Genomic DNA, 26,385 nt, shown 5'->3' with positions numbered 1-26,385 from the left:
CAAGTCTGAATCAAACAACCAATCAGCCATAGGTTGCATGTAATCAGCCAATCACAGCAACTCTGGCAGCATCCGGCTTTTACAATTGTTAACACAATCAGTGTTAGCAATCACTGCACATCACGTACGCTCGACAGTGTTATATTTTTAAGTTTTGCACAAGGGTCACTTCCTCCTCAGAGGTGAACAGTCTGCAAAACAGCTCAGAAGCAACAATCTGCCTCTTCTGTCTGGATCCCTCTCACCCCTGTGGAACAGTTCACAAAGAGGGATTCAGTCTTGTCCAGGATGTGCTCCCATTGAAGGGTCAGCACACAAAGCTCTTTACAAACGCTCATGCTGGGAAAAGGCTGGAAAGTGCTGCTGGACTGAGATGGTTCAGATGGAGGGTGGAGGGTAGGACAGAGCCGACCGGGGGTCAATGCCACTGTGCACAATTCGATTAGACCACTTCCTCCCTGCACGGCCTGGAATTCAGAACTGCTTCAGAATTCTGAGAGCGCAACACGGATCATGGGACCTTTAACCATTCTGTGCAGTCCATGAGAGTACGTGTCTGAAAATCAAAACCATGCTGGGACGAGCCTCGAATCCACATGAAACTAAGAGCAAACTGTCGCTATAAATCTGACGTGAGCGCTGAGTGAAAAGTGGAACCAATAGATGCTGTCAGGCGCGGCGCTCCGCCTGGTCGGGACAGATTAAATACAGTCGAGCGAAACAAAGGACCTTTCATGCTTTTCATCACTCACCTTTGTCTGACCAGCAAATTAAAAGAGCTACATGAGCTAAAAATAGGAGACAAAAAGGGCAACACAGACACGCTGTGTCAGGAAGAATCACATCATCTGACCCTCAGACGGACGAAGCGTACACATGGCGGCCATCTTTAGACAAGAAGAGAAAGGAAACGAGGACCCTCCTGAAGCATTATGGGAGTGCAAGCCATGACAGGTTGGTATCCAGACCCAGTGGTGATGCTCCAGTCTGTTGGGTGCCTACAGCTTGCATTCATCACCATAATTCTCTCCCATAGACCAATAATTCCTCCTTGTGTTTCTTTGTTGACTTTCATTGATGCATTTTGGTTTTCACTCCATTAATGCATGCAACGCTTTAAAAGGCAACAGCAGTGAGTGCCTCTAAATGGGACCCCCGTAGGGAGGTTTCCTGCTGCTGTGGTTTTGTGAGCCCTCAGGGGCCCCCTACTGGTCTGGGGCCCCAAACAGTTGCCTGCCTCCGTCCAGACCAGTCGAGTCAGTTAATGGTGGCGTACAGACAACGTCGAGGTCTCAGCTCTTTATACTGGTGTGTTCAGATCACACATCTACATGCACCAACACCGAGCTGCTGATGCTTCATCATACATCGCCTCTCTTTCCTACGAGTCACCTTCTCCATGGTCAAAGTGTCCTTCCTTCCTTCCTTTGTTTTTCCTTTTTGTCTGATGAACTGAAAGTCAAAGCAGTGACTGGCTGTAAGTTCAATAAGAGCAAAGTTCACCTGAGGTGAAACAACAAAGTGAGGGACACATGAGAAGCTACGTGCATCCGACTCTACAACAAAAGAAAAAATGGCTGTCTGAGAGCCGCCTCTGAAATCCTGTCCTGTCTTATCGCTGCTCCGACACAACAGGCTGGTTACCTACAATCCCGCCCTCGCCCACTCTCTCTCTCTCTCTCTCTCTGTCTGTCCCCCCCTCCCCATCTCTCTCATATCTCAATGCCTTCAGAGGAGAAAAAAAATCCCTCTTTTGATTCTTCTATTTTCCAATCATCCCAGGCTTCAATGTGCTGACCGGCCCTCTCTTTGCTCCAGCGTGCTCGGCTGCTCCCTTCGGGTCGTATCCACATGAAGAATATGTAATTACAGGAGAGTCCAGGCCTGATAGATGACTGTGTGAAGCCACAATGCAGCGCAGGAAGAGTCATTCTGCTCGGCGGCCATTATCAGATTAACCTCCCCCGTTCTTCTTCTGTGTTTGGGCATCACTGAAAACCTCCTCCAGGTTTCTTACTCAGTCTTTCACTGTGTGCAATTCGGTTTTTGTCTTTCCCTCTGGTCTCTCAGACGTGCTAGGTTTCATGCCATTGTCCAGGTGGGCACGGGGTACAAAGCCCACTCCAGGAGAAGAATGAAGGCAGATCAGGAAGGAAGACAACGAGGCGGTTTTGCTCGATCCAAAACGATATGAAATGTCCCGTTTGGATTTTTCCTTCTAATGTTTGAACATTCCTGTGGAGCAATAATGACAGGCTGCTTTGTGGCTTTCCTAGGGCGAGTTCATTTTCAGGTTTGGTTTTCGTTGGCGGCAACATCCAAACACTGGATTTCCCAGGCTCTGGATCGCTTCCTCCAACCATCCGCTCAGCCAATCAAGGCAAATGACCCCAGAGCGGCAAACACACAAACACACTGACACTAAGTTCCTCAAACTCCTTTAACCGGCTCCCCGGAGGAAATGTATTAAGTTCCACCCTAGCAGACGTTCACTGCATCTGATCGAAATGAGGGGGGGGGGGGGGATCCCTGCGAGGAAATGCTGCGACTGCACATTTTTATTCTTTGCATTTTAAACGAGCTGATTTGGTGAGGGAGAGGAAGAAGTCTGAACACTATCTGGATATTTATTTTGTAGATACATCCGGGACACAAAATGAGCATTTCAGCACAAACATATGTTTTGATTTAATCGGAAAGAGCTCAAAGATGTGTTCTGTCAAACATCTTCTACATCTGATAAAAGATTCATGGCCTTAACTAATATATTCCTCGATTTCCACTCAGGAGGGAATCACCGCCCTCCTTTTGATTCCATATTCTGCTCTGTGAAGTAAGGCTGGGTAAACAACTGCGCCGTGGGCGAGCGGTCAGTCTACTCCTCCTGCATCATGATGATTGGCAGTGGGAGCTGCCCAGGGCGATGCTGAAGCATGGCTGACTGCAGCAACATGCAGAGCTGCTCTCTTCATATATATGACAGCTGGCAAAGAGCAGACGCCTGACTTAAAGCCCGAGGTAGACGCTTGAAAACATTTACTTTACCGTAAGACACAAGCACAGGATCAGAGGGGAGATAATGGGATTTATGAGCACTGGGTAAAGATGTCAGAGCATCGGCACAGAGGAGAAATCACTAAAGGAGCTTTTAGAAGACGACCATACCAACACTGGGAGGTTTGAAAGTACCGTCAACACACAGTCTCACTCTGCAGGAATAACAACAAGCAGCCTTCAGTTAGTAAAGACATGAAGGAGGAGATCATAAATACTTTCATATTATCAAAAGGTTTAGAAATACTTAAGAAACAACATGGTCGATAAAGTTTAACTACATATAAAATTCATACTAACGCACCTGAATAGCACATACTAAAGTCCTGAATCGACGCACACATCGACCACATGACATTAAAGGAGCAGTATGTCACCTGATAACTGCTCTCATATCTGGCAAACCCAGGGGCGTCCAAAACGGCCTTCAAAGCCCCGCCTACCTTCTCTGGTCCAATCAAATCCAGAGCATTCAGGAGCAGAATCTAAAGTTAGAAGGAGGACATACTGGCTGCTGCAGGTTTCCTTCATATCTGATGATTTCTTGTGATTTCAGTCGCTCCTGATAAGAAGCTTGAAGGTTTCACACATTTCCATCACTCTGGGAAAAAAAAACAACCTATGAATGCCCATTTTTTGCTCCACGTCTTAGCGTGCACCTTCGGATCGAGATGGGACAAAGTTGGACCCTTTCGCACCAGAACTGGTAAGTGAGACAACATGTTGATTTTGCAGCGCTGAAATCTGCTGAATGTCTCAGTAGATCACAAGAGCCCAGATAACACCTGCTTGTGTCAAGCTGTAGAGGTGTTTTTCACTAACTGTGCGTGCTCATTGTTTCTGTCTGTGCATATGCTCCAGCGTGTGAGTGACTCATCCAGCAGCCGTACTCTGACATGAGAGAGGAGCCCGATAGGCATTATCCCGCCTGGATATACACTCGTTACTGTTTCCTAAAATACACGTGGAAATTGTATCAGCTCGCCGTGTGGAGCGTGAACGACAAAGGAAATGCCGGCGTCCTTTTGTGTGAAACACAGAAGAGGCTGAATTCAAGAGGCTCTCGTGATGAGAGCTGATGACAGGCGTGATACTGGAGTTCTGTGCTGTTACACTACAGCGGCCCACAAGTGGTCTGTAAATGTGACAGGGGAGAGAAAAAGGGCAACGGCATACAAAATTCAACCAGACAGGAATACGAGTAAACACGCGGCGGCGCACAGCAGGTCGTTATGATGCCGACATGTGAGCGCAGCACGCTCTGGAGTCACACACAAACAGGCAGCTGCCGGCGACCTGCTGCGACTGTGTGATTGTTGCTCTCTGGGGTTCTGTTTCTCATGACTGTGCCTTCACATACAGTAGGTGTGTGTGTGTGTGTGTGTGTGTGTGTGTGTGTGTGTGTGTGTGTGTGTGTGTGTGTGTGTGTGTGTGTGTGTGTGTGTTCTTTCCTGCCCTCCCGCTCCCCCGCCACCGCCACAACATTCACCAACTCCAAAGGATTAGCTGCTACGCATGCTGGCGACCACATGGCAGCCAATCATGTATTCATGGGAAATTCAATTTCTCCGACACACTGGGATGATTTGTACCCTGACACAGGGCTCTATCTCGCCCGGCGAATTGTGCCTCAAATTGAAAAAGGAAGCGGAGGACGTCTTTTACAATGGAGGTCGGAGCAGAGCGAAAACATATAGGAATGTGAGGCGCGGTTGGTGTTGGGAGAAATAGTTGGCGTGCGAGTGTTTCCAGCCCACGCTGGAGCGACACGGCGTCGACTTATCTGTCCGAGCCGTCCCCGTTTCTGTGTGCACAAATTCATCTGCATGTCAATGCTGCTGTAACAGCTCTGCAGATTAACCCTTTCAGAGCTGCTCGCGCCAACGTGTCCTGAAACACAGATGTTCCCTGAACCCCGACCTTTACAGCATTCAGTCACAGGGATTTAATATCATGACATCACGCATCCATCTCACAGTTTGATCTTTATTTCATGTTTAGAAACGAAAGAAGAAAATCTCCTTTTAATATGAAAATATTCTAAAGATAACACCTGCACATAGGTAGCAGCACATTTGAGATGAAACACGAGGAGGAAGAAGTTAATAACTTTTCCACCTTCCTTTGAATTACTAACAGGATGGTGCAGAAGGATGATGCCAGCCCTGATATTAATGAACTTTAAGGCCTGTGGACTGTGTGAGCCTTTAGTGTGTTTTGGTCCGACGTTGGCGAACGTTTAAACAGAAATGTGATCTCATGTTTGCACACTGACTCCCAAAGCGTCCCTCCGTCATCACTTGTGTCAGATCAGGTTTTGGTTGTGTGGCTGACACGCTGCCTGCCGCTGAGTGTGGATCCGGTACAGGGAGCAGTGACTGGATCAGCTGGGAGCGAGCGGGACACTTCTGTGAAACTCTCGTCTTGTTGCCACGTGGACGCTCATCGTCTTCACTGTTTCGTCACTCTGAGCGATGACCACGAGACATTTTGTCTCATCCTGCAAATCTTCACAACTCGTAGAAACGTAAACAGACGTCAGTGTTGACGGAGCGTCTGTGCGTGAGGCCGATCGTGACATGGACACAGGTGTTCACCCTCGTCAGCCTCTCATGCTGACAACACATCAACACGGCACTAATGGAGGTGGCACCATGGGGACTCGCATGTTGTGCAGGTGCCAACAGGCTAATTGAAGCCAATCAGCATTTCACGCAGCAAGCGTCGGCGCCATAATAAGGTCGTTCCCTCCCTAATTCCCCTCAGTGCATTGCTTATTTTCCCACCTTGTGTTAACGGCACTCTTCCAGCGGCGATGGCCTCAATATGCAGATGATGCCGCTCCTGTTTTACAAAGCAGACCCGGCATACGGCGGCGTGGGGGCGGGGGGGGAGTTGGAGTTCAGGCTGAAGCGATGCACGCTGGGAGTTCAGGGGAGGGTCTGATCCCTCTTCATGTCAAGATGGATCTCGCCCCCCCCCCCCCAGGTAAGGCTTCTCGTGGTGAGACCGTCAAACACCCCCCCCCCACACACACACACACACACACACACACACACACACACACACACACACACACACACACACTGCAGAAAGTTAGAGATAAAGATAGAAAGAGAGGAGGCTTGAAGATGGAGATATTTCCAGAGAGATAATCCCCTCTCTGGGTGAGGGGAACCTTTTCATCATCCTTCATTTTGCCATTTTATCTCCTCTCTCCCCGGCAGCAGACCTGATGATGTTCTCTTTCATCCTTACTGTCTCCTAAGGTTAGAAACACGCAGATCCTATACGAAGCTTTCTGCCTCTCATTTAGTCAGTCCAAAAAGGGATGAGAAACTAAAAGTAGAGGCCGTCAGGTCTGTGCTTTCTGCAAGCCGAGTCATCAGAGTCTCCTGTTTATTGGAGATGTTTGAAAGACATCTCAACATCTCAAGCAAGTCGGATCACCCAGAAGTCCAGGTCATGTGATCAGTCTGAATATGAACCAGTCATACTCTGGTACGGTGTCCTCCAGAACCGTCTGCAGAAGACTGTGAGGAAGTGGACCTCCCTATGACGTTACTCTAAACAGCTTCTGTCGCTTTAAAAACAGGCGTGTCCGTGTAGCACGCGCCACGCCCCCCCGTCCTCCGAGCTGCACCGCACCGAACGAGGACGAGCGATCGCTAAGGTGAACGCGGGCACAGTACAGAATTTAAAAAGCTGATGTTCTACATTTAAATAAAGGACGGGACTTTGATCAGAGCATTCCTAAAGCCTCTCAGTTCATCCGCTCCAAATGGATACATGCTCCTAATTTGAAGAGGAAGAAGACAAACGTGTTCAGGGATGAATGCACAAGCAACCTGAGAGCAGACTGTAGCGACACCTGTCCAATCAGCATTCAGAAAGGCCTCAGCTTTAAGGAAGAGTTGAATTTAAAAAAGAAAATGTCTGGATATCAAAACAGAAAACGTGCTTATTTGCCTGTGAAGGTTGTTTGTCTGCAAACCTGGACTCAACATCCCCGCTGTCAGCCTTGAGCCACAACTTGATAAACAGTACAAGAAATGTGTTTTCAAAAAGACATTTCTCACCACTGCATTTCTCCAAGGTGCGCCCCTTCTTTAATTGCATGAAAAGTCATCTGAGAGGCCTTAGAGGAGTCCTGTGGCTCATGCTAAGACGGCAGACCTGCTCGCAGAATCGCCCGCCGTCACGTTCACACACGAGCAACCATCTCCAAACCCCTGAGTCCTTTTTAAAAATGCAGCGAGCGTCGCTGCATTCAGAAGCGCCGCTCCTCGCCGATGAGCCGCAGCCTCGCCTCTTTTGTGGCTGAAGCAGCGCTAATGAGAATGAGGTCATGGGGATGTTGGCAGCCATTGTGACGGATGTGGAGAGAGACACAAGCCAGAAGCATAACACCCCTTTCTTCTTCAACACACATACTCCCCACCCAGTGTGTCAAAACATGCTGAGAGTGGGGCCGGAGGCGGCAGCTGACTGGGAAATAGGGGCAGCTTTTTGGCAAGAGGCAGCCATGTTGGAGGCCAGTTCCAGTCAAAGGATTTATTAGGGAGAGGGGAGAAAAGAAAGGGGGGGGGAGAGAAAGAAAAGTTCACTTTATCTTTTCCATTTCAACAATCAAGACCAAACAGAGGCGCTTAAACGAGGCTGAGATGAAGTATGCAAACATTGAATCAAACAGCAGCATGAAAGAGTTAATGTAGAGCCATCAGACATCGTGTTCTTTTCCCTCTGAATGCACGGTGAGTGAGTGCTTTTCAGCAGAGAGCTGCAGGAGGAGCAACGGGCAGAGAAATTGGCTGTGAGAGATGAAGTTTAACAGGAGAGAAGGCTGGGGGGGGGGGGGGGGGGGGTTAACAAGGCTGTAACGCTGCAGAAAAGAATGTCCTCTTTCCATGGGCCACTGGGATGGGACTAACAGGGACGGACACGGTGAACCGCCAACCCACACACACACACACACACAGTATACGCGCATCAAATAGAGATACAGTGTCCTGTTTCATCACCAAGGAGACAGTGGTCAGTGGATGTGTACTTAAGAACTTCCTGTTGTGATGCGGCTCAGACTGAGCCGAGCGTTACAGCGCTCAGGCCTCTGGGTACAGAAACAAGGTCAGGTCCGACAGTGACCAAATACCTTACGGATGATGTCATTCAATAAGCTGCTTTTGCAGACTTTGTGCAGAGGAGGACGTGCTGAGTCAGAATTAAAGGATTCTTTGAGAGCTTCAGACGCTTCACTTCCAAAGGTCTGACCCAGTTCTCACAGATTTTGGGGGTTCAAATTATTTATGAACCAAAAAAGAGCTCGGGAGTACATGGAGGAGGTCGGTCCGGCCAGCAACCACAACACCGACCAGCATGGGGAAATCATCAGCACCAGATGCATGAAGTCCTTTTCACGTAATCTGCTCAATTTGCTGCCCCAGATAAGCTCAAAGCAGTCCGTTTTATTTAGAAAAGGCTTTTAAAGAAGAAATATTATCCCCATTTCCCTCTTTTCAAACAGTCCTCGGAGGTTTAAATGAAACATCTGTGTTTCTGAGCTTCGGTCCCAATATAACATAAATCAGGCACGAGAGGAGGTTTGTGACCCTGCAGAAACCAGCGCTCTCTGAACGCTCTGTTTTGGTGCCTGTCTCTTTAAATGCAATGCCCAGGATGTAATCGCGTACAACAGGACAGCTGTTAAAGTGGAACTAAACCAGTCAGGGCGATAAGGGACCGTCACACAAAGGAGAGTCGACTGTATTAGTCAAACTGCAGCCCCATTATACGGTAAACATCACAAAGACCTCGACTCCGCCGTGTTCAACGATGACGCACGATCGTCCCACGTAACAAGAGCACGAAGCAGCTTCACAGATCTTTCCCAGAGAAAGAAAGGGAAAAAGCACATTCCGGAAATGGGCGAGTGTTTTGCACAGCGTTTGGCGTTAAGCTGTTTTTCAGAGGAGAATGAAAAGAAAGGGATGATAATGAAAAAGGGGATTAACCACAGAAAGAGAGGAGAGAGAGAACCGGTCGGGCCTGTTGTTCCAAACACACAATCATTTTCTTTTTTTGTTATGAAGGCCAAACATGCTCTGTCTTTGCCGGCCTCTATTGCCCTGCTGGAGTTTTGTTCCCCTCGGCACGCAGGCTCTAAAACCTCTGCTGGGCTCTCTGGGATGAGCGTCTTCCAAGCGACGTATTTGCATACAAACAGCCTGTCCAAATTCACAGAGGGGAGAAGGAAGACGGCAGAGTGTGTGTGCATGAAAGGGAGCGTATGGAAGAGGGGTTTGTTTGTCCTCCTCAGGTGCGGAGGAGCAGAGTGACGAGCGCAGAATCTCATTACCTGAGTGATGCACTGCCTGTGTTTACACACGTTATTCCAAAGAGGCTTCTTCATCCGCCCACTTCTCTCACTCTTTATCAGCGTAGAAGAATGTGAAAAAAACAAACACTCCGGTTCAGACGCATAGGAGGCTGAGGGATCAAATCAGTCTTCATCGACTCTTCGTCCAGGGACGAGCAGACGCAAGAGGAAAGCTCTGGCAGCGTGATCGCCAACAAACACTTGAGAAGTCGCCGAGCCGGGGAGAGAACAGGCGATGAAGCGGGACCGAGTGTGTGTGATGGTTGGGCAATCACAGGAAAGTTAGCGTGGTAGCAGAAGCAACGAGTCCTGCTGACATAAGCTAGCATTAGCAACAAAAAGCTAAACGTCATAATGACCCTGTAAATGGTCGAATCCAAAAGATCCGTGTGTGTCTGTGTGTGCCAAGTTCGGTCCATGCCACACACTCCAGTTACAGTCGCACAGCTGTAACATGTGACCACAACCGCTGCTTTTAGCTAACAACACTGGCACGCTAGCACAAGCTCTCTGCTAGTCCAACAGAAAGGAGACCCACTCTGCGTCTGGGGGTAAAAGCCAACCCGAGGTTCACAAAGGTCAGTTTTGTCACGTTCATCTTCTCAGTGTTTTGCCTCACTGTGGTTTGCCGCGACATCATCGTCCGTCGTACTCGCCAGTTTGAATCGTATCCCCCTCCTAAACTCCCCCAGCGTGTGCGCTGACATCGGCTGGAGGGAAACACACACCAGCTGCCAGTCGACTGCAGACACGCGTACGGAGGCCCACAAGGACTCAGACCCGGTTCAGATGAGAAAGTCGAGCTTTCTTTGGCCCATCTTTCAGCCCCACCAAAACCCTGAGCAGGATTTTTATTGGACTCAAAATGCTGGGCTGCTTCGCCAGACGCTCTGAGCGTCTAATATTGCTGCTGATGGCTTTACAATGAAAGAAAACATGCTGAGGAGACCGTTTAGATATGAAACGCCGCCCTGACGAGAATGTTTTCCTGGTTTATAACTTTTCTCTTCATTCCTTTTTCTGCTCTTCTAAATACACGCGTCTCTTAAACTGCAGCAAAAACACCATCCCGCTTTAAATCGCTCTGACTTCTCTTTTAATCACACATTTGCATTTCATATTTTCCATAATCTTCAAGCTGTGAAGAAACTTTTATAAATGTAATCTCATCTCATCTTACAGACGTCTGTGAGCCTGAAGCTTTTTCTAACCTTGAATATAAAAAAAAACAGCTCACGTTCCTCACCTGCATATTAGAAGCCAAACAACGACACCTTTAGTTTGCATTCAACTCTACTTTTGTGTGACTGACGCCTCGTCTTTGAACGTCTCCTCCGTTCTGCCTCAGACGGCTGAGATCACCTGACGCCACCGCTGTGACGAGCAGCGCTCCAAACAAGAATTCAATTTGTCGCTGCTTTGCATCTTTATTCTCGCTCACAGTCACGCGTCTCCTTTCAATAAAGCGACCGCAAACCAGAAACAGAGGGTGAGCGACGTCGAGGGAGAGAAGGAAGTATCAGTGTATGTTTCAGCCTCCGTGTAGAACAACGCCTGTTTTTGACAGTTCATTTGTTAAAAACCTCCCGAGTTCAGACGGAAGAGGCTTCGGTGTGGAGTCATTGCTGCTTCTCTCTCCTCCCTTCTTTCCTTCTCTTTCCTCCCACACACTCACCCGCGTCGTCACCCGCTCTCCTGACACACCGGAGCTCTAATTGCTGTCAACATGACTCACAACTTTTCCTTTTTTTTTTTTTTTTTTCTAAGGACAAGAATTATTTCTGGCAAGCTTCACGTCTGTCAACACATGCTAATTCTCATTTTACTGCTTCAGTCACCCTGTGTGTGTGTGTGTGTGTGTGCGTGCGTGTGTGACCAAGCGCGTCGTTCCTGGAGAAAGTTAAGTGACAGGGTCGCCTTTGAACTGCAGACAGGACAGTTCAATTTTTCTCCAAAACAAACTTAAAGTCTTTGCAGCCAGCCGGGAACATAAAAAAAGAAAAAAACAGGATTCTCTGAACCAGCGGTTCTCAAAGGCCGGGTCGGGACCCAAAAGTGGGTAGAAGTGGTTTAAAATGGGTCATGAAAGTGTTTCATAAAGTCTATGAAGGGTGTTTTTATATTAAAGTGATGTGTATGCCTTCGACCCCAGATTAATGTTTGCTCAGGGCCCCAAAAGACCATAAAATCACCTGCAGCCTCCGTGCAGGAGGCGCACGCACCAACCACGAGCCGACCGGCGCCCCATGGAGGGATCTTTAACTGTTTGTTTTGTTCCCTCTTAATGTTCTGTAAGGTTTTCACCATCAGAGGTCTCAGCTGTACACTTACACACACAATAAATGGGATGGTTGTTTGGAGCTGGTGGAGGGTCTGAAGGACAGACCCTTATAAAGCAAAGCCGGACGTTCTGGCTCGACTTGACCAGCGACCGAGGTGCATGAAGACTGAGAGGCTTGAAGAGGTGACAGCAGCTCGTTTATTATGAAGACCTACTTTATTAACTAATTAGACAAAAAGACAAAACAAGTCTTCATATACGCTTTTTGACCTCTTGGGCTCTTAGAGACCAGATTTATTTCCTTAAAAGCCAGACTTGTTAACCCTTTGAAAACAGACTTCAGCTGACGTAGATTTTAAAGTGCAAATCCTGTTTAAATGGAGCCCACATTAAAACTATGATAGTTTCTGAATCAGAAGTAAAGTGCTTCAGGTTTTACCCCCTCATGTTACACGTTGGTTTGATGATGCCATTTTAAGTCAGTTAGACGTGAATATGTAGAAATCTAACATCAGGAGTTCAATATTTCTAATAACATAAATAACATGTTTTACTATGGCTTCATGTGTTTACTGTGTGTTTTTGTTTCTGCCTCAGACGGCCAAGGACACACACACACGAGCTGGATCTATTTCTCCGTGTGGACGCCTGGCTTGTGTGGAAGGCGTCATGCTGTTGTTGTGCAATTGGCTTATGACGGCAAGTGGGAAAAAAACAACAACAAAAAAAACCTGAGCTCCCCAGAGAGAGGCGGGGTTCGGATGAGGGGGAGTCTTGATAGAAAAGTGGGGACGGCTTAGCGGCGAGGGGGAAGAAGATCCAATCTGAAAATGTGTTTCTGTGAAGGTGACATCGTGGAGAAACCCCTGCTGGGCCGCATTTCACAAGTCTCCGAGCGGACTCCGTCTGCACAGCGCTCCCACTGCACCTATAGTAGCTGCAGGCAGGCGAGAACACATTTCACACCACCCCCTCACACACACACACACAGCCTGTATGTATGTGCATATGTTATCACCAGGTGAACCCTTCTCATCTTCAAGTTATTTTCAGATTGAATGTGCAGCTAATGACGCTCTGAAACAATGGTACATCCTGTTTACACCCAAACGTTTGTCACGTGTACAAAGAACTAGAAATAGAGTTGTGATGAATCTCCTTATCAACGCATTCAGCAGACGCTTCTGTCCAAAGCGACGAGAGTGAAAAACACACGGAGAGGAGGAAACACCATCAGGAAGTCAGATCATCTGTGCTGATTCAACATGTCCACCTAAAAGTGCAGCTGGAGAAAAGTAGGATTCAAAAAGAAAGTTCTCTCTGAAAGAGAGTCTGTATTTGCTCTAAAAAAAAAAGTATCTTAAATCAACTCAGGGCGTGTCAGAGTGTCTGTGCATTCATTTTCTATTATTACATTAATGTTTTGTCTTTTTTGTTTTTGCCATCCATCTTTATTTTGTTATTTTATTACATTTATTTTGGTGTATATTAATCTCTAAAATATTTTTTTTTTTACAAACGACCTTCTGTAAAACGCTTCTCTGCTCTTCTGTAAATCAACACAGTTAAATCTGAAGTATCTAAATTAATTAAAGATGGGCTAAACTCTACTTATATTACCGACGGTGACCAAAGCCAGAGAAATCCTTCAATTATAGCTGTAACAGGACCGCAGCCATGACAAACACGTTGTTGCCACGGAAACACCGGATGTTACGTTAAAGCCTGCTGCATTAATTTACATTTAATCTTTAATCTTATTTTTGCAATTTAATATCAATCCTGTCTTATTATTAATATCATTATGACACATTTTGCCTTTAAATCGGATATTTTGTCCAGAAAACAAGACATCATGAATCGAGCACAGAGTCACCGTAAATATGAATCATCCACTGAACATTTATCTGCTTCCATTTCATGACAGTCATTTCATTGTTGGCTTGTTTCACAGAAAAAGAGCTTTCAGAGTGTGGGTGTCAAACGGAGACAGAAGAAGTCATCCTCTGGAGTCAGAGTCTTTATTTGCCTATAAAACTTATTTTAGCAGATAAATCCACATTTCAGATTTTGGGGGGATTTTCAAACACTTGTTTAATCCCTTGGTTGAGACATGCTTCTCACACTCATAGACCCGGATCACACAGATGCACAAACAGGAGCTGTGGACATGCATTAAGAGGAGTCAGAGAGGGGCTGCTACACAGGGAAAACACCAGAGCGGTTGGTGGTTCGGCGCCTTGCTCAAGGGCACCTCGGCAGTACCCGGGAAGTGCCCTGGCACCTCTCCAGCTACCAGAACAACTTCCATATTATGGTCCGCACTGTTTATTTATGCCGGTACCCCCCCCTGCAGACTGAGCTACTGCCGCCCCCCTATAGAAGGTCAAGGTGGGTTCAAGGTGTTCCTGCCATGTCTCGCTCGACTGAGGACAGACAATGATCGGCTGAGAGCTGGAAAAACGTAGAACAAATGCAAAATACATGAAGGTCAGCTTAAAAATTGAGGTTAGTTAATTCCTGTGTTCCTGAAAAGTCGACTTTTATCGCTTCACCCGACAACCTCGATGTGATTGAGATATTCATGCCAGGGCTAAGCATGAAATATGCAGGACCTGGGAGAAGTGCGAGGCGAGGGGGCCACTCTGAATTCTGATCAGGAACCAAACCACTGGAAGACCCAACCGGATTCCTGTGTTGGTTACCGGGGCAACACGAGCAGGAACTTTTGTACCACGGCAGCCACACTGCTTAAGAAGACGAGGCGAACACAAAAACATCAGGGAACTCGGTTTCGGGGGGGGGACGAGGCTGGTAAAAACAATACACACATGCTGGGGATGTTTTTGCAGCGTAACAAAAGGGAAGAAAGTTTAGAGAATTCCCGGGATGTTCAAACAGATGAGGGGCTTTCTTCGGTGCCACGGGCTGCCAAGTTCTTGTTGTGGCTGTCGCTTGGTAACCAGTACCCCCCCCCCCCCCCCCCCCAAGCTTCGTCACAATCACAAAAACACAGAAACTATCACGCTCATACTGACTCATTTTCTCTTGAAGAATTTCACTATTTCCAAGCAAAGAGGACGAGTTAGGAAGCAGAGCGAGAGAAACAAACAGACGACAGTCATGCTGCCAGCCGCCTCGGAGCGACCTGTAAGACAAACTCAGCATCCACCTGGCGTCACAATAAACTAATTAGACAGTAAAACTACTGTAGCATACTGCTCCATGTTCTCTACCAAGGTCTCAATCGCACAAAAACAGGAAACGCCACCCTCCGCCAAGTGGCAAAGAGTGGTCCCATGCCAACTCTGAGGCCAAACCAGAGAAAAGACTTGGATGAAGATCTTATCGATGGACGAGCTCAATCATCGCCGGGGCTTTTATGTTTCAGACAACTTGCTCTCTATTGTTTCCGTGCCCGCAGTTTGGACACAGATAAGTACATTTAGTCTCACAGTCGGGACTGTCAGCGATCTATTATAACATCAAGTCCAAACTTTTGAGAGCTGAGAATAACTTTTGTGGTTTGAAGACACTTTCTGTCGATGTCAGTTCCATCTAAATATAGCAAATAAAAGAAAATCTAACTTTCTGACTACTTGTTTTTCTTGTATATCATTAATATTGTGCAATTCTACTTACTTGTCTGGTCAATGGAGTTCACAGTTTTAGGAGTTTTTGTTAAAGCTGGAATAAAATCTGAATTATGCTAAAGCCTGCGGTCCTGTGATTTCATTTGGTTGGTGTAATGTTGTTATAAAAGTCACTCTCTCTGCTGCGCTCACACTCTGTTTGGGTCTTGACATTCGGTAAAATTCAAAGTCTCGGCTTGAAAGTCAAGTTCAATGACAGTAACTTTGTTCAGTCTCCAGCATCAAACAGGACGAAGCACCACAAGTACGTGGAACACATGGAGGACAGTCTAGCTGTGTTAGCATAGAAGGCTAGCAACTGGCTTGTGGGGCATTTCATCCAAAAGCTCCTTTTTTGAACTAAAACTTTTTGTCTCGAACACTCACCACTCTCTCACACGTTAGCTTCCTCCTGCACCGAGGTCAGATGCTTTGGTCAACTTGGAGTCACAACAATGGCCGGCTAGTTACATACAGAAAAAGAAAGTTCAATCTGTTTGCTGGTATCTCCATTCAAAATGAAAAAAATACAGACGGTAGTTCTCTTGTGACGTGCTTCATAGACGAGTAACCGAGTGCACTCTAAGGTCTGTGTGAACATTTACAGAGACACTAATATCCCATAAAAAGCCCATCTACCTGAATAAGGATGAAACATGAAATGTTAGCTTGTTGTTTCTGCGCTTCTGTTCACCATGAAGACAAATTAGCTAGAAAGCTAGCTGAACATATACGCCTCTTTTTCTTCCATTCAATGCTGAACCAAATGTTATCAAGGAATTACTGTATGTAATTAAAACTAATGTTCCATGTCTTCTTACCTTCGGGCGAAGAGTATTCTTTTCTTTTTGCTACCATCGTGTTCAAACTGGAGTAAGACGAAAGCTAGTCTCAAAAGCCGTCTTCTAGTAGCTTTCAGTGAGAGTCTGCAGTTAGGTGGAACTATTAAACCCCAACAAATTAAATAAAGATAATCGACTGGACATGATTCCTTTCATCGAACACACTCACAGTCAGTGTATAGATGATGTTGGCTCAACTACTTCACTGCTAAATAACTAGGGATGCTAACATTCACTGACACCTGTGCACACCCACACAGGTGTCAGTGATTAAGACCCTGATTAGACCTCCTCTCAGGAAATATGTGGGTGTGGCCAAAAGGTTGTTTCTTAACTAGTCTACTACTTTTCAAATGAAAATATTTGGTGAGGCGCCCTTATCAAACTTGTTGGTGAGCTTATAATTTATCACAGAAGAAATTCAAATGTCCTTTTAAGCTCTTCCGAAAAGCTGATGTCACCTGGAGAAGCTGAGGTGGTGCAGAGTGGATGTTTTTTGGGAGGGCATATCAGAGTCTTCAGGGCTTTGAAAACAGTCACTGATTGGGAAACCTGGGATTTCAGGTCGCTCACCTGACTTCATCACGGACGAGCGAGCGGGCTGCTGCCTTTTGTCGTACCACACATGGTATCAATGACATGTCAGGTTTCAACTCAAGAACCGAAAAGAGTAAAACACAGGATCTGCCATGGTCTCGATTATATTTTCACAGGGAAGATTATATTAGAAAATGTATGCACAGTGCACACAGGATGCTGCTGAAGGAGCAGTCTGTTCCCAGGAGACTTTTTCAAATTCAGAAATGTAAATTCCCTGTCAAAGATGCATTTCCATTCTTGTCTCAAGATAATGATGATAAATCGTCCGTGGCAGGCATCAATCATCATAATCCTTGAGAACAAGACACAAGCCCTGATGCTGTGGAAAGACAGACCACTGTGCAGAAATATGTCCTGGTTTGCAGGCCTGCTGTCACCGTACTGTACCTTATAATTTGGAGTCCGATTTGACAGAGACAGCGGAGAGGCCAGCCAACGAGCCTGATGAAATACAGCGTGGGTTTCTGAGTGTCTTTCTAAGCGGGATGAACTAGGACGGATAAGACGAATGACGAGAAAGGCTCCCCTCACATGTGCAAACAATTTTCCAGCGAGGAACAACCAAGGGGCCGAATGAACTGTCTGCTCAGTATGTGAAGCGTGAACAAATGCCTTTCACATTAAGTCAGGCCCCTGGAGACTGAGATACTGTGTGTGCGTGTGGCTGGAAAGAAAGAGAGGGAGGGAGGGTGGCTATGTATTGTTACTGCACAAGTGTGTGTGTGTGTGTGTGTGTGTGTGTGTGTGTGTAGATACACCTGCATGAGGACTGATTCCCCATGCAAACAAAGGCTGATTATAAAACACGGCATTTCCCTCTAAATACTCAATTTAAATTCAACCAATGCTGTGTTTAGATTAGATGTATGCTGCAGGCTGATAATCCTTCGACCTAATTGTCTGATACGATGCTCGCGATCCGAAGGTGGCGATGGTGTGGAAGAGGAGGAGGGGAACACCTTCCGTATAAATGGAAAGCCAAATGAAGTGTGAAGAACCGTCGAGCCATTGCCGTGAGTAGAAGAAGAGGCAGAGGAAGACGAAGACGAAGGTGTCGAAAGATATATGGAGAGTGATGATGTCGGCAAATAATGAGGACAAAGTTAATTGAAAGTCATACTGCCTCTTTAAGTTGTTCTGTATATGCACTCAGTCAGCTTCGTGGAGCGTGGCGTGATTTGACAGCCGCCACCCAAACACACAGAGGGAGTAAATACAATATAGATGTAGTGAGGCGCTGCTGGAGTACAGGCTGACAGAGAAAACAATGGGTGCAGGTGTTTGGAGTGTCAGTCTGACATATGTCGTCCTTTACCGTCACAGAACTTCTTTTCAGATCAATTCAAAGGTTTTCTTGTTTTTAATTTTTAAGGAACTGTTGTTCACAAAAAAGGTACGACAAGGTAAACTACAAGTATTTGGTGGCAGTCGCCATGGGGATAACACTCTGCAACTGCGAATGTCAAGTTCAGAATTTTTTTTTTTTTTACTATTTGAAGCCGACAGTAAGTGGATTTCACCACCAGGGGGCTCTCAATCAATATAATAACAAAAGATGATGTTGAGGCTGGCAGGGAATCACGGGACTTTTCTCTGCTACTCCCCCACCACTCCCGATGAAAACGAACTCCGCGTTGACCGTAGCGAAGACGAACAGGCGAAACCGACCAGTGGACGAGAATACGTTTACAGACAAGCTAATGTGTCCGAGCATTATTTATCAAAGCAGCGCGACAGCTTTCGGTAGCTTTCAGAGATGACATCCGGTGTTTCCACGGCAACAATGAACCTCTGGTGTCTGTCATGGCAGCCTCCTTGAAAGACGCATCCCATTGCAAAACATCCGACAATATTAATCTGGTTTTGATAAGTGTTGGATATGCTTGAGGTGGAGTGTGTCACATCCCCGGGTTAAGTGTTTGTTTATTTTATGTTTTTCCTCATGTATCATGTCTTGTGCTTGTTTTACTTGTTACTCACCCTGTGTCTCGTTTCAGGTCTGTTGGCTGCATGCCCTTCCCCCAGTGTGTCTCAGCCTGCTGATTACCTGATGTGTCTCACCTGTGTCTTGTTAACTCCACCCCCTGTTCAGTATTTAATGTCTGTCTGCCCTTCACTCTGTGCCAGTTCGTCTTGTCTCTTCGTAGCAGCGTCCCAGCAATTCTAGTATTCTGATTCTTGTTCTGACCCCCGTGTGTTTTTGGATTCCGTTTTTTGCATGTCGATTTTGTACCTTTGCCTTATTGGACTGACTACCGTGTACCGAACCCTGCCTGGAATAAACTTTAAGAAACTGTTTTTGTCCCACCGAGTCGTGCATTTGGGTCTCTTTGTGTGTTCGTGACAGAGTGCACATACTCAAGTCTCACGCTGGGGTTTTTTTCTGAACGCCACGGTCCGATCTTCAAACAAACGCCAACACTGCAGAAAAGAAGCATGTGTAGCGGCCCCTCGGATCTTTCATTAAGGAAGGAAGCAGTGAGTTTCTTTTTACGGGTGTTGTTTAATTCCAGGTTAAGTATGCAGTTCAGTCACACATACACCTGACACTGGGAAAACAGCGGTGTAGACAAAAACAAAACACAAACGGTTCGCTATAATTTCACAAATAATAAACATATAAATCATATTCACACACTGAAATCATCTCATACCTCGTTCCGCTTTTCCAAGGGTGCTATTTACCTTTACTTAGAGTTAGCTCTTCGATGATGCACGCGCATCCCTTGTGATGCCATTGAGAAGTTAGAGACAGGAAGTTGACTAGCATAATAGAACATACGAAGAAGAAGCTTGGCTTTTCAAAATAAAACCAAAAGTGACCACAAGGTAGCGCTGCATGATCATTACCCATCATCTCAACAATCAATAATGAAAATAATAAACAGTTACAGCATGTCACCACAACTGCTACATCATCAGTAAATCCCTCTTCTGTAGTAATGCACATTCATTATGTAATCTTATCTAAATATTTAGACTAATACTGCTGATCATGTTTTGGCAGTAACATGACCTTTCCCGGGCGTCGGGTTAAGCCGTTTAGGTTTACACCAGGCTGTTGTCTTTCCATCAAGGTCACTCCAACTAATCCACCCTCTAAATCCTTGAACATTCATAAGTCCATAATTCCAGTGTTCTTCTTGAACGTATTCCCACCCAGGAGGGCTCTTCAACCAGGAAGTGGGAGGAATTACCCACAATTCCCTTTTGGCTGGGCTGAGGGTAGGGCGAGGGTTTGGACTGTCAGCGGGCCTTTTGCTACTCATTAATCACTTAGGCTACTGTGGGACAGGCCGGCAGGGACCTGCAGCGCACACACACACACACACACACACTCATTTTTAAAAAGGTGTGTGTGCAGCGTGCAATCTGTCCCTCCGTGAAACAATCGATACGCACGAAATAGACAAACACTATTAAATGTTGGGGCTGTTTCCTCGCAGATACAGATTCACATATTGAGGACGGACGGACACACACACACACACACACACACACACACACACACACTCACTATCAGAGAGGAGACAGAAATAGAGAGAAGAAGAACTCAGCTCCGAGTCCCCTCAGGCTGGTCAACAACTCAGAGAGAGACGGGCACAAAAGAGACCTTTCAAAAGAGGACGCTCTCTTTATTCAGAAGGTCGTTATCGTGCGACCCGTCACAGGATGTCATGTTTTTATCTCTGCGTCGCTGAATAATGACTCGACATTCCTTTTTCTCAGAATAAATAATATCCTCCTGTCAGTGCATGTCCCCAGAGCTGTAATCTTTAAATCGACTGTGCATACTCTGCATGTTTAATCTCTTCAGAGTCCATTTCTTTTTACACAATGTTTGAAGTTATTTTGATGATATAACTGTCTGCAGTACAGTAAAAACGGAGACGATCCCAGAGGGAAAAGTGCACTAATGTGATGCTATCCAGCCAATTGTAAGTCAGGCTTTATAAAAGCCTGTACAGAGTTGTTCTTCACAGATTTTCTGGAAAACAGCTGTGAAAGCTTTTTTTTAAACGAAGCTCCAGGGAGGCTTTTTTATCAAACTAGATAATCTCTGATGATGTCATCGCGCTGGTCTTTTAAAAGGTCGACTTTATGACACGTGGAAGGCGTGTCCGTGACGTCACTCATTGGTTTTCTAAGCCGCAACGATGGTTACTGCTTTCATGGAAATACCACGTGCAACTAACTTTAGACCAGTCAGGAAATAGACTGCGGCGGGATTTGAGAAAGCTCGCAAACTTCAACAACGCTGATGAGAATTTGTGTTTGTGAAATTGAATGAAAGTGCAACACGAAACACTTAAAGACTGTGTGTCGCTTTAAAAAAAATTTTCATACTTTAAATGCCTTTTTGCAGAATTATAGCCGGTTTGATTTGCTGTTATCTTGCCACAAATGAATTTCACAGGGACGAGAGAATTCCTTCATCGTGACGCTCGGTGTTAAAACAAAGCTGCTGCCTTTTTGCCTCTTTGATATTTACTTCATGATAGACAGACTTTACTATATTTGACTACAGACGCATCATGCTCTGGATAATGGGCCGAGTGATCGTTACTTTCTGAGACGCTCTCGGCGCTGCTTGTTCACAGGTTCATAAATGCAATCATAACGCTGCTGCTCTTAAACCTCTGCATTATTGGATATTCTCTCCGCCAGGAGCTTTATTTATTACACATGCACATGCTTCTCTGTTTTACAAAAGGATCCTTAAAATGCTCCGACTGCAGCACCTTTGTCTGCCCTTCAAGGACCCTTCTGGAAACAACCAAGGCAGAGTCCTTTCATGCTCTCAGACATAAATCGGCGAATCAAGGCATGCCGGAGAAAAGTGATTGTCGTCTCTGCGGCTTCAGGGACACATGAGAGTACACAAGAGCTGTTTTAAATAACAACACTTGTCACTACGAAGCTAAAAGCAGGATTCATCGTCCTGTCAAGACGCTCTGCATCCGAAAACAAAAGATAGAAATCAGCCAGAAAACAGATGCAAACAAATCACTATAATTCCTGTCTTTCCACGAGCGAAAGTGTACATAGTGTTTATTTAAGTCTTTGTATTTTTTATTCTAATCTCTTATTTAATTCATGTAAACTGGCTCATAGCTGTTCTTTTTTGCTATTGATGCTATTTATAATCCCTGTTTTTACTGTTTTTGGAGCTGCTGACACCTAAATTCCCCCCATTGGGGGATCAATAAAGATTATCCTTATCCTTATCACAGTCACAGTGCAATGATGTGGTGATTAGCCTGAAGGTTTATATTATGTTTCCAGGAAAAATTACCCATCTTTAAGAAATATTTGGCGACTGAAGTCCTCCGTGCTGTTGACCCTCTCATCCGCATTTTACTTTATGAACCTCAAAGACTCCAAATTGAAATTATGGAACAAGAGGGGCGGCAGAGATTCATTATTCTCAGCCATCAATCTGCACGGCGCTCATAAATGTCAGCTCAGGGGAAATTGAATGGCACCATTTGTCTGTGTTTTATTAGGCTGGGATGGACTGCGTCGCAATGACCTTTCAGAGTGCAAACCCACGCCGAGCTAACTGAAGGTGAGTCCAACTCTGAGTCCATGTGACTGGCACCGCCTCAGGCTAAGAGGCATGCAGACTCATCGCCTCAATTAAAGAAAAGAAAAAGGAGGTGGAGATGAGGAGGAGGTCATAGTGAGAAAAGACAAAGTCCACTGGGAGAATGTCATTTATTACGGCCTAATGTCCGGTCCCTAAATGCCAAAGTGTGAAAATGCCAAAGTGTGAAAATCCCACGCGTCTTTAGGGATTTATGGTGCCGAGTCCTTCAGGATCGACTTTGGGCAGTTTGAATGGATCAAGTCTGAACTCCTTTAAAGGCAGAATAAATCGAGCAGAGATCCAGTCTGTCCTGTGTGAATGTGTCTCTGAGTCCTGACTGTCTACAGTGAGGTAGAAGCTGGAGTCCTGCTGGCTGTGTTGTTGTCAGAGCTGCGTTTACATGGATGGGATGACCGGCTCCTCCCCTAGTTTATAAAAGCTGTTTGAGTCAAAGACTAGAGAGAAGAAGAAGAACATACTGACTGATTATCTGGAGGTCACGTAAGTGTTTTTAGATCACGGTTATTCTGTGTTAATTTATGTGAAATGTGAAGCTAAGAGCTAACTGAAGTGTTATTAGCCTGTTAACACAATAGCACAGGACACAGGCTACACTCAAGCAAAGGAGTCCTAAATTATGATGCGTCTCTGGAGGGGAGGTCAAACGTCGCACAGTCTCCCTTTGAGTCCAACTGCGTTCATATTGATGGTTTTAATGGCTCAATACATCCTTTGAGTTGTCGTGATACCAGAGTTTTCAACTTTAATTATTATCATGTAAAAAGTCAAACAGTATTGATACCCAAGTTTTGAGCTCCTTATGAAACATTTTCACATCTATGGATCTATGGATTGATTGCTCTGGTCTGAATCATGGACCAATTGGTCACAGTGTTGCATTATTTTACAGCTTGAGGAAAGTCTTACACAACATTTTACAAGCTATACTAAGTTGCTTCCAAGTTAGTTTGGTAAATTCGCTCAGAATATGAGCAACGCTGCATGAAATATTCTAACAAAAAAAGGGGGGGGGATCACTGTATTATAAATGTCATGTTTGCAGTATATTTCTAGCAACATCAGCCTTGATGTCAATCATCTGCTGCCATGGGAAACACACTCAGGGGCTCTGGGCGTCAATGTTTTCACAAATGCATCATCCAAAAATAGTTTCAATCTCAAAGTTTGAATCCCTTTTGAAAAAGGACGACAAAAATAATAATAACAACAAATAACAAAAAATGCAAATTTAAATGAGCAAAATACAGTAGCGTTCGCATAAATTCAACACATCACAGAGAGCTGTCTCCTCTCACACAGGTCAGCATGTGGTGGACACTGTAGCTTCAGTGTTTAGCCAGCTCTGCATGTGGTGGACACTGTAGCTTCAGTGTTTAGCCAGCTCTGCATGTGGTGGACACTGTAGCTTCAGTGTTTAGCCAGCTCTGCATGTGGTGGACACTGTAGCTTCAGTGTTTAGCCAGCTCTGCATGTGGTGGACACTGTAGCTTCAGTGTTTAGCCAGCTCTGCATGGGTCTGTAAAGCTTTCTGCGTTCTAACCTCTCTCCATGTTTCATCTCCAACATTGATCCTAGTTTGAGCAGCTTTCTGCTGCTGGAGCTTATTAGAAACATGCAGAGGCTTTTTAGCTCAGGTACAATCACTTCTATCTGAAGCAGTTCCACTGCCCGCTTCCATCGCTGCAACACCTGTTCACCTGATAACTGCTCTCATATCTGGCAAACCCAGGGGCGTCCAAAACGGCCTTCAAAGCCCCGCCTACCTTCTCTGGTCCAATCAAATCCAGAGCATTCAGGAGCAGAATCTAAAGTTAGAAGGAGGACATACTGGCTGCTGCATTGTTGTCGGAGAAGCTTCAACACAGCATGTTTCCTTCATGATCACAGAGGAAGATTTCATTAAGTAGAAATCTTGCAGATTGCTCTTTTACAGCTGTAAAGTTTACAACATGTCAGCCACACGCACTTTAACACTGCTTTAAAAGTAATCTGGGTTGAAATAAGCGGTTCCTCTGAATGAACAACTCTCGCTTCATCACCTCAATTTTTTCATCCTCTCCAAACATTCTCAGCCCTGCAAATGTGCCAAATCGCCCTGAGCGCCTCTAAATTTAATCCCTCACTTCTGTCGATGGGCCAATAAGTCGAACAATAACAGCAAATGTCACCGTTTACATTATTTACCAACCAATTTGTGACAAAACTCCAGCAAATCTGGACGAAATAGGTCTGCTGGCTGTTACACCGTGACATTATTTTCCCTCTCATGTTGGTTCTTTTTCCACCAGAGCCGCCTGCAGCCACAGCCGGTAAAAACAGCAATGTGGAACTCTGACAGAAAGCCTCTGATTGCAAGTGATGTCCCCACCAGACACCACCATTCAAACAGCCGCCCACCCCCCTGCTTCTGTCAATACTCATCACAAAGACTGCTGCTGTTTACACAGTGGGGCTGAGCTCACTTGACCTGGCCCTAAGGACAAATTGCCATCATGTGTATACAGTTAGAACCCTCAGCTAAACACCAATCTCCAACAAAGTCCCTCAAATGTGCCTTGAGTATTATAACAGAGGTTCATTCTGTGTCTTAAAAATCATGATTTGAGTGGATGAATCTTATAGCGTTTTATTTTTGTCTCCTCTTACAGTGCAGCTCAATCCCAGTGGGACTCTCCTTGCTTTTTGAGACTGGCACAACATCTGTCTGAAGTCTACTTCAGTGCCACTACTTCAGCACACACTGACAGCTAAGGCGTAACAAGCAGGCGCCATCCACTTTCACAAGAGCAGCCAAAACGGGAATAAACAAGGCGCTGCAAAATTCATGGACAATAAAAAAAAAAAAAAAAAAAAAGGCTCCATCAATATTTCAGTCATGGCTTTGTGTGACTAAATCACGCACTGTCTGCTTAGTGGGCGCTCCTCGTCCCCACGCCGCGCTGCTCTGTGCGCGTCCTTGGACTCCTCCTGCATGTTAACACACACACACACACGCACGCGGAGGATACCACATGAGTGCTCATTATTGTGGAGCTCAAAGTGGGGTCAGAGGACCTTCCCCGGGTCGCTGATTGATTATTAAAGGGGTTACTGAAGTCAAAGGAGGCCTGTGTTAATTAAACGGTTTTTATAAATATGAAGGAAAGCTTCTTTATAGAATAGCTTTTTTTATAAGAAGTTTCTCTGCACAGCGCGTGCAAACACTCGTGAACCTGAGCCATATGTGATGTAATGGCATTCTGAGGCAACACAGTAAATATCCATGTGCATTAAAAGGTCAAAGAAAAAAAAGCCTCCTGATCTTTGAACAAAGCCCAGAGCCTGACAGCATCCAGCGCGCGTGCAGCTGGACCACCTGGATGCGTAAAAACCTCCCCGCGCCTCCTCCTCTCTGAGCAGGCAGCCTCCTGCGAGAACAATAACTAGTTTCTGATGCTGTGCGCTGTGGTGGGAGTGATGAATGGAGGCAGGTGACAAAAGGGGTTTGTGATGGGGATGGTGCACGAGCCAGTGGGTCGGGACGGGATGGGGATCGTCTACTTACGCTGCTGTTCTCTCCTGTCCAGTGGACCATCGCCTGGTTGTGGGTCGCATCCCCTTTGAGCACGAACGAACTGCTCAGCAGAGACATTTGTTTATCCCGGGACAGCGCTCTCCTGAGGCGGGGTGAGCTCTCCGCGCCGACGGCTTCCTCGTCAACATCCTTCGGTAAGCCCGGCGGTGAGCCTCCGCCACCGCCGCCCATGTCCAACGTACGGTCCTCCGCGCCGCGCCGGGTTAAAGCCCCGCTGTCACAGCGCGCGGGTCCCGGCAGTGCCATCCAGGCCGAGGCGGTCAGCAGGAAGACGCAGAGGTGCGCAGCGGAGGAGAGCGGGTTTTCAGGGCGCAGAGATGCCATGCTTTGCGCCGTAGTAGCGCTCGAATCGCGGAGACTGATGGAGAGAGTGCTGATGCTCGCGGAAGATAGATAGGTGTATGCTGTACGCCGA

General features: G+C 46.1%; 1 protein-coding gene across 7 annotated transcripts in view; it reads right to left on the bottom strand.

Annotated features, from left to right (window-relative positions):
• The window catches only part of sorcs2 (sortilin-related VPS10 domain containing receptor 2), a 277,922-nt gene extending 251,537 nt beyond the window's left edge, over positions 1 to 26,385 (bottom strand). For all 7 annotated transcript variants that reach the window (XM_079370958.1, XM_079370959.1, XM_079370960.1 and 4 more), the window contains exon 1: positions 25,941 to 26,385. In XM_079370958.1, the coding sequence (XP_079227084.1) occupies positions 25,941 to 26,294 (354 nt within the window). In that variant the 5' untranslated portion in view covers positions 26,295 to 26,385. The remainder of the gene's footprint in view (positions 1 to 25,940) is intronic.

The sequence above is a fragment of the Symphodus melops genome (assembly GCF_947650265.1).
Source record: "Symphodus melops genome assembly, chromosome: 20".
NCBI classification, from domain to species: domain Eukaryota; kingdom Metazoa; phylum Chordata; class Actinopteri; order Labriformes; family Labridae; genus Symphodus; species Symphodus melops.
The sequence above is the reverse complement of the archived record's forward strand: the minus strand, read 5'-3'. Positions and strand labels throughout refer to the sequence as shown.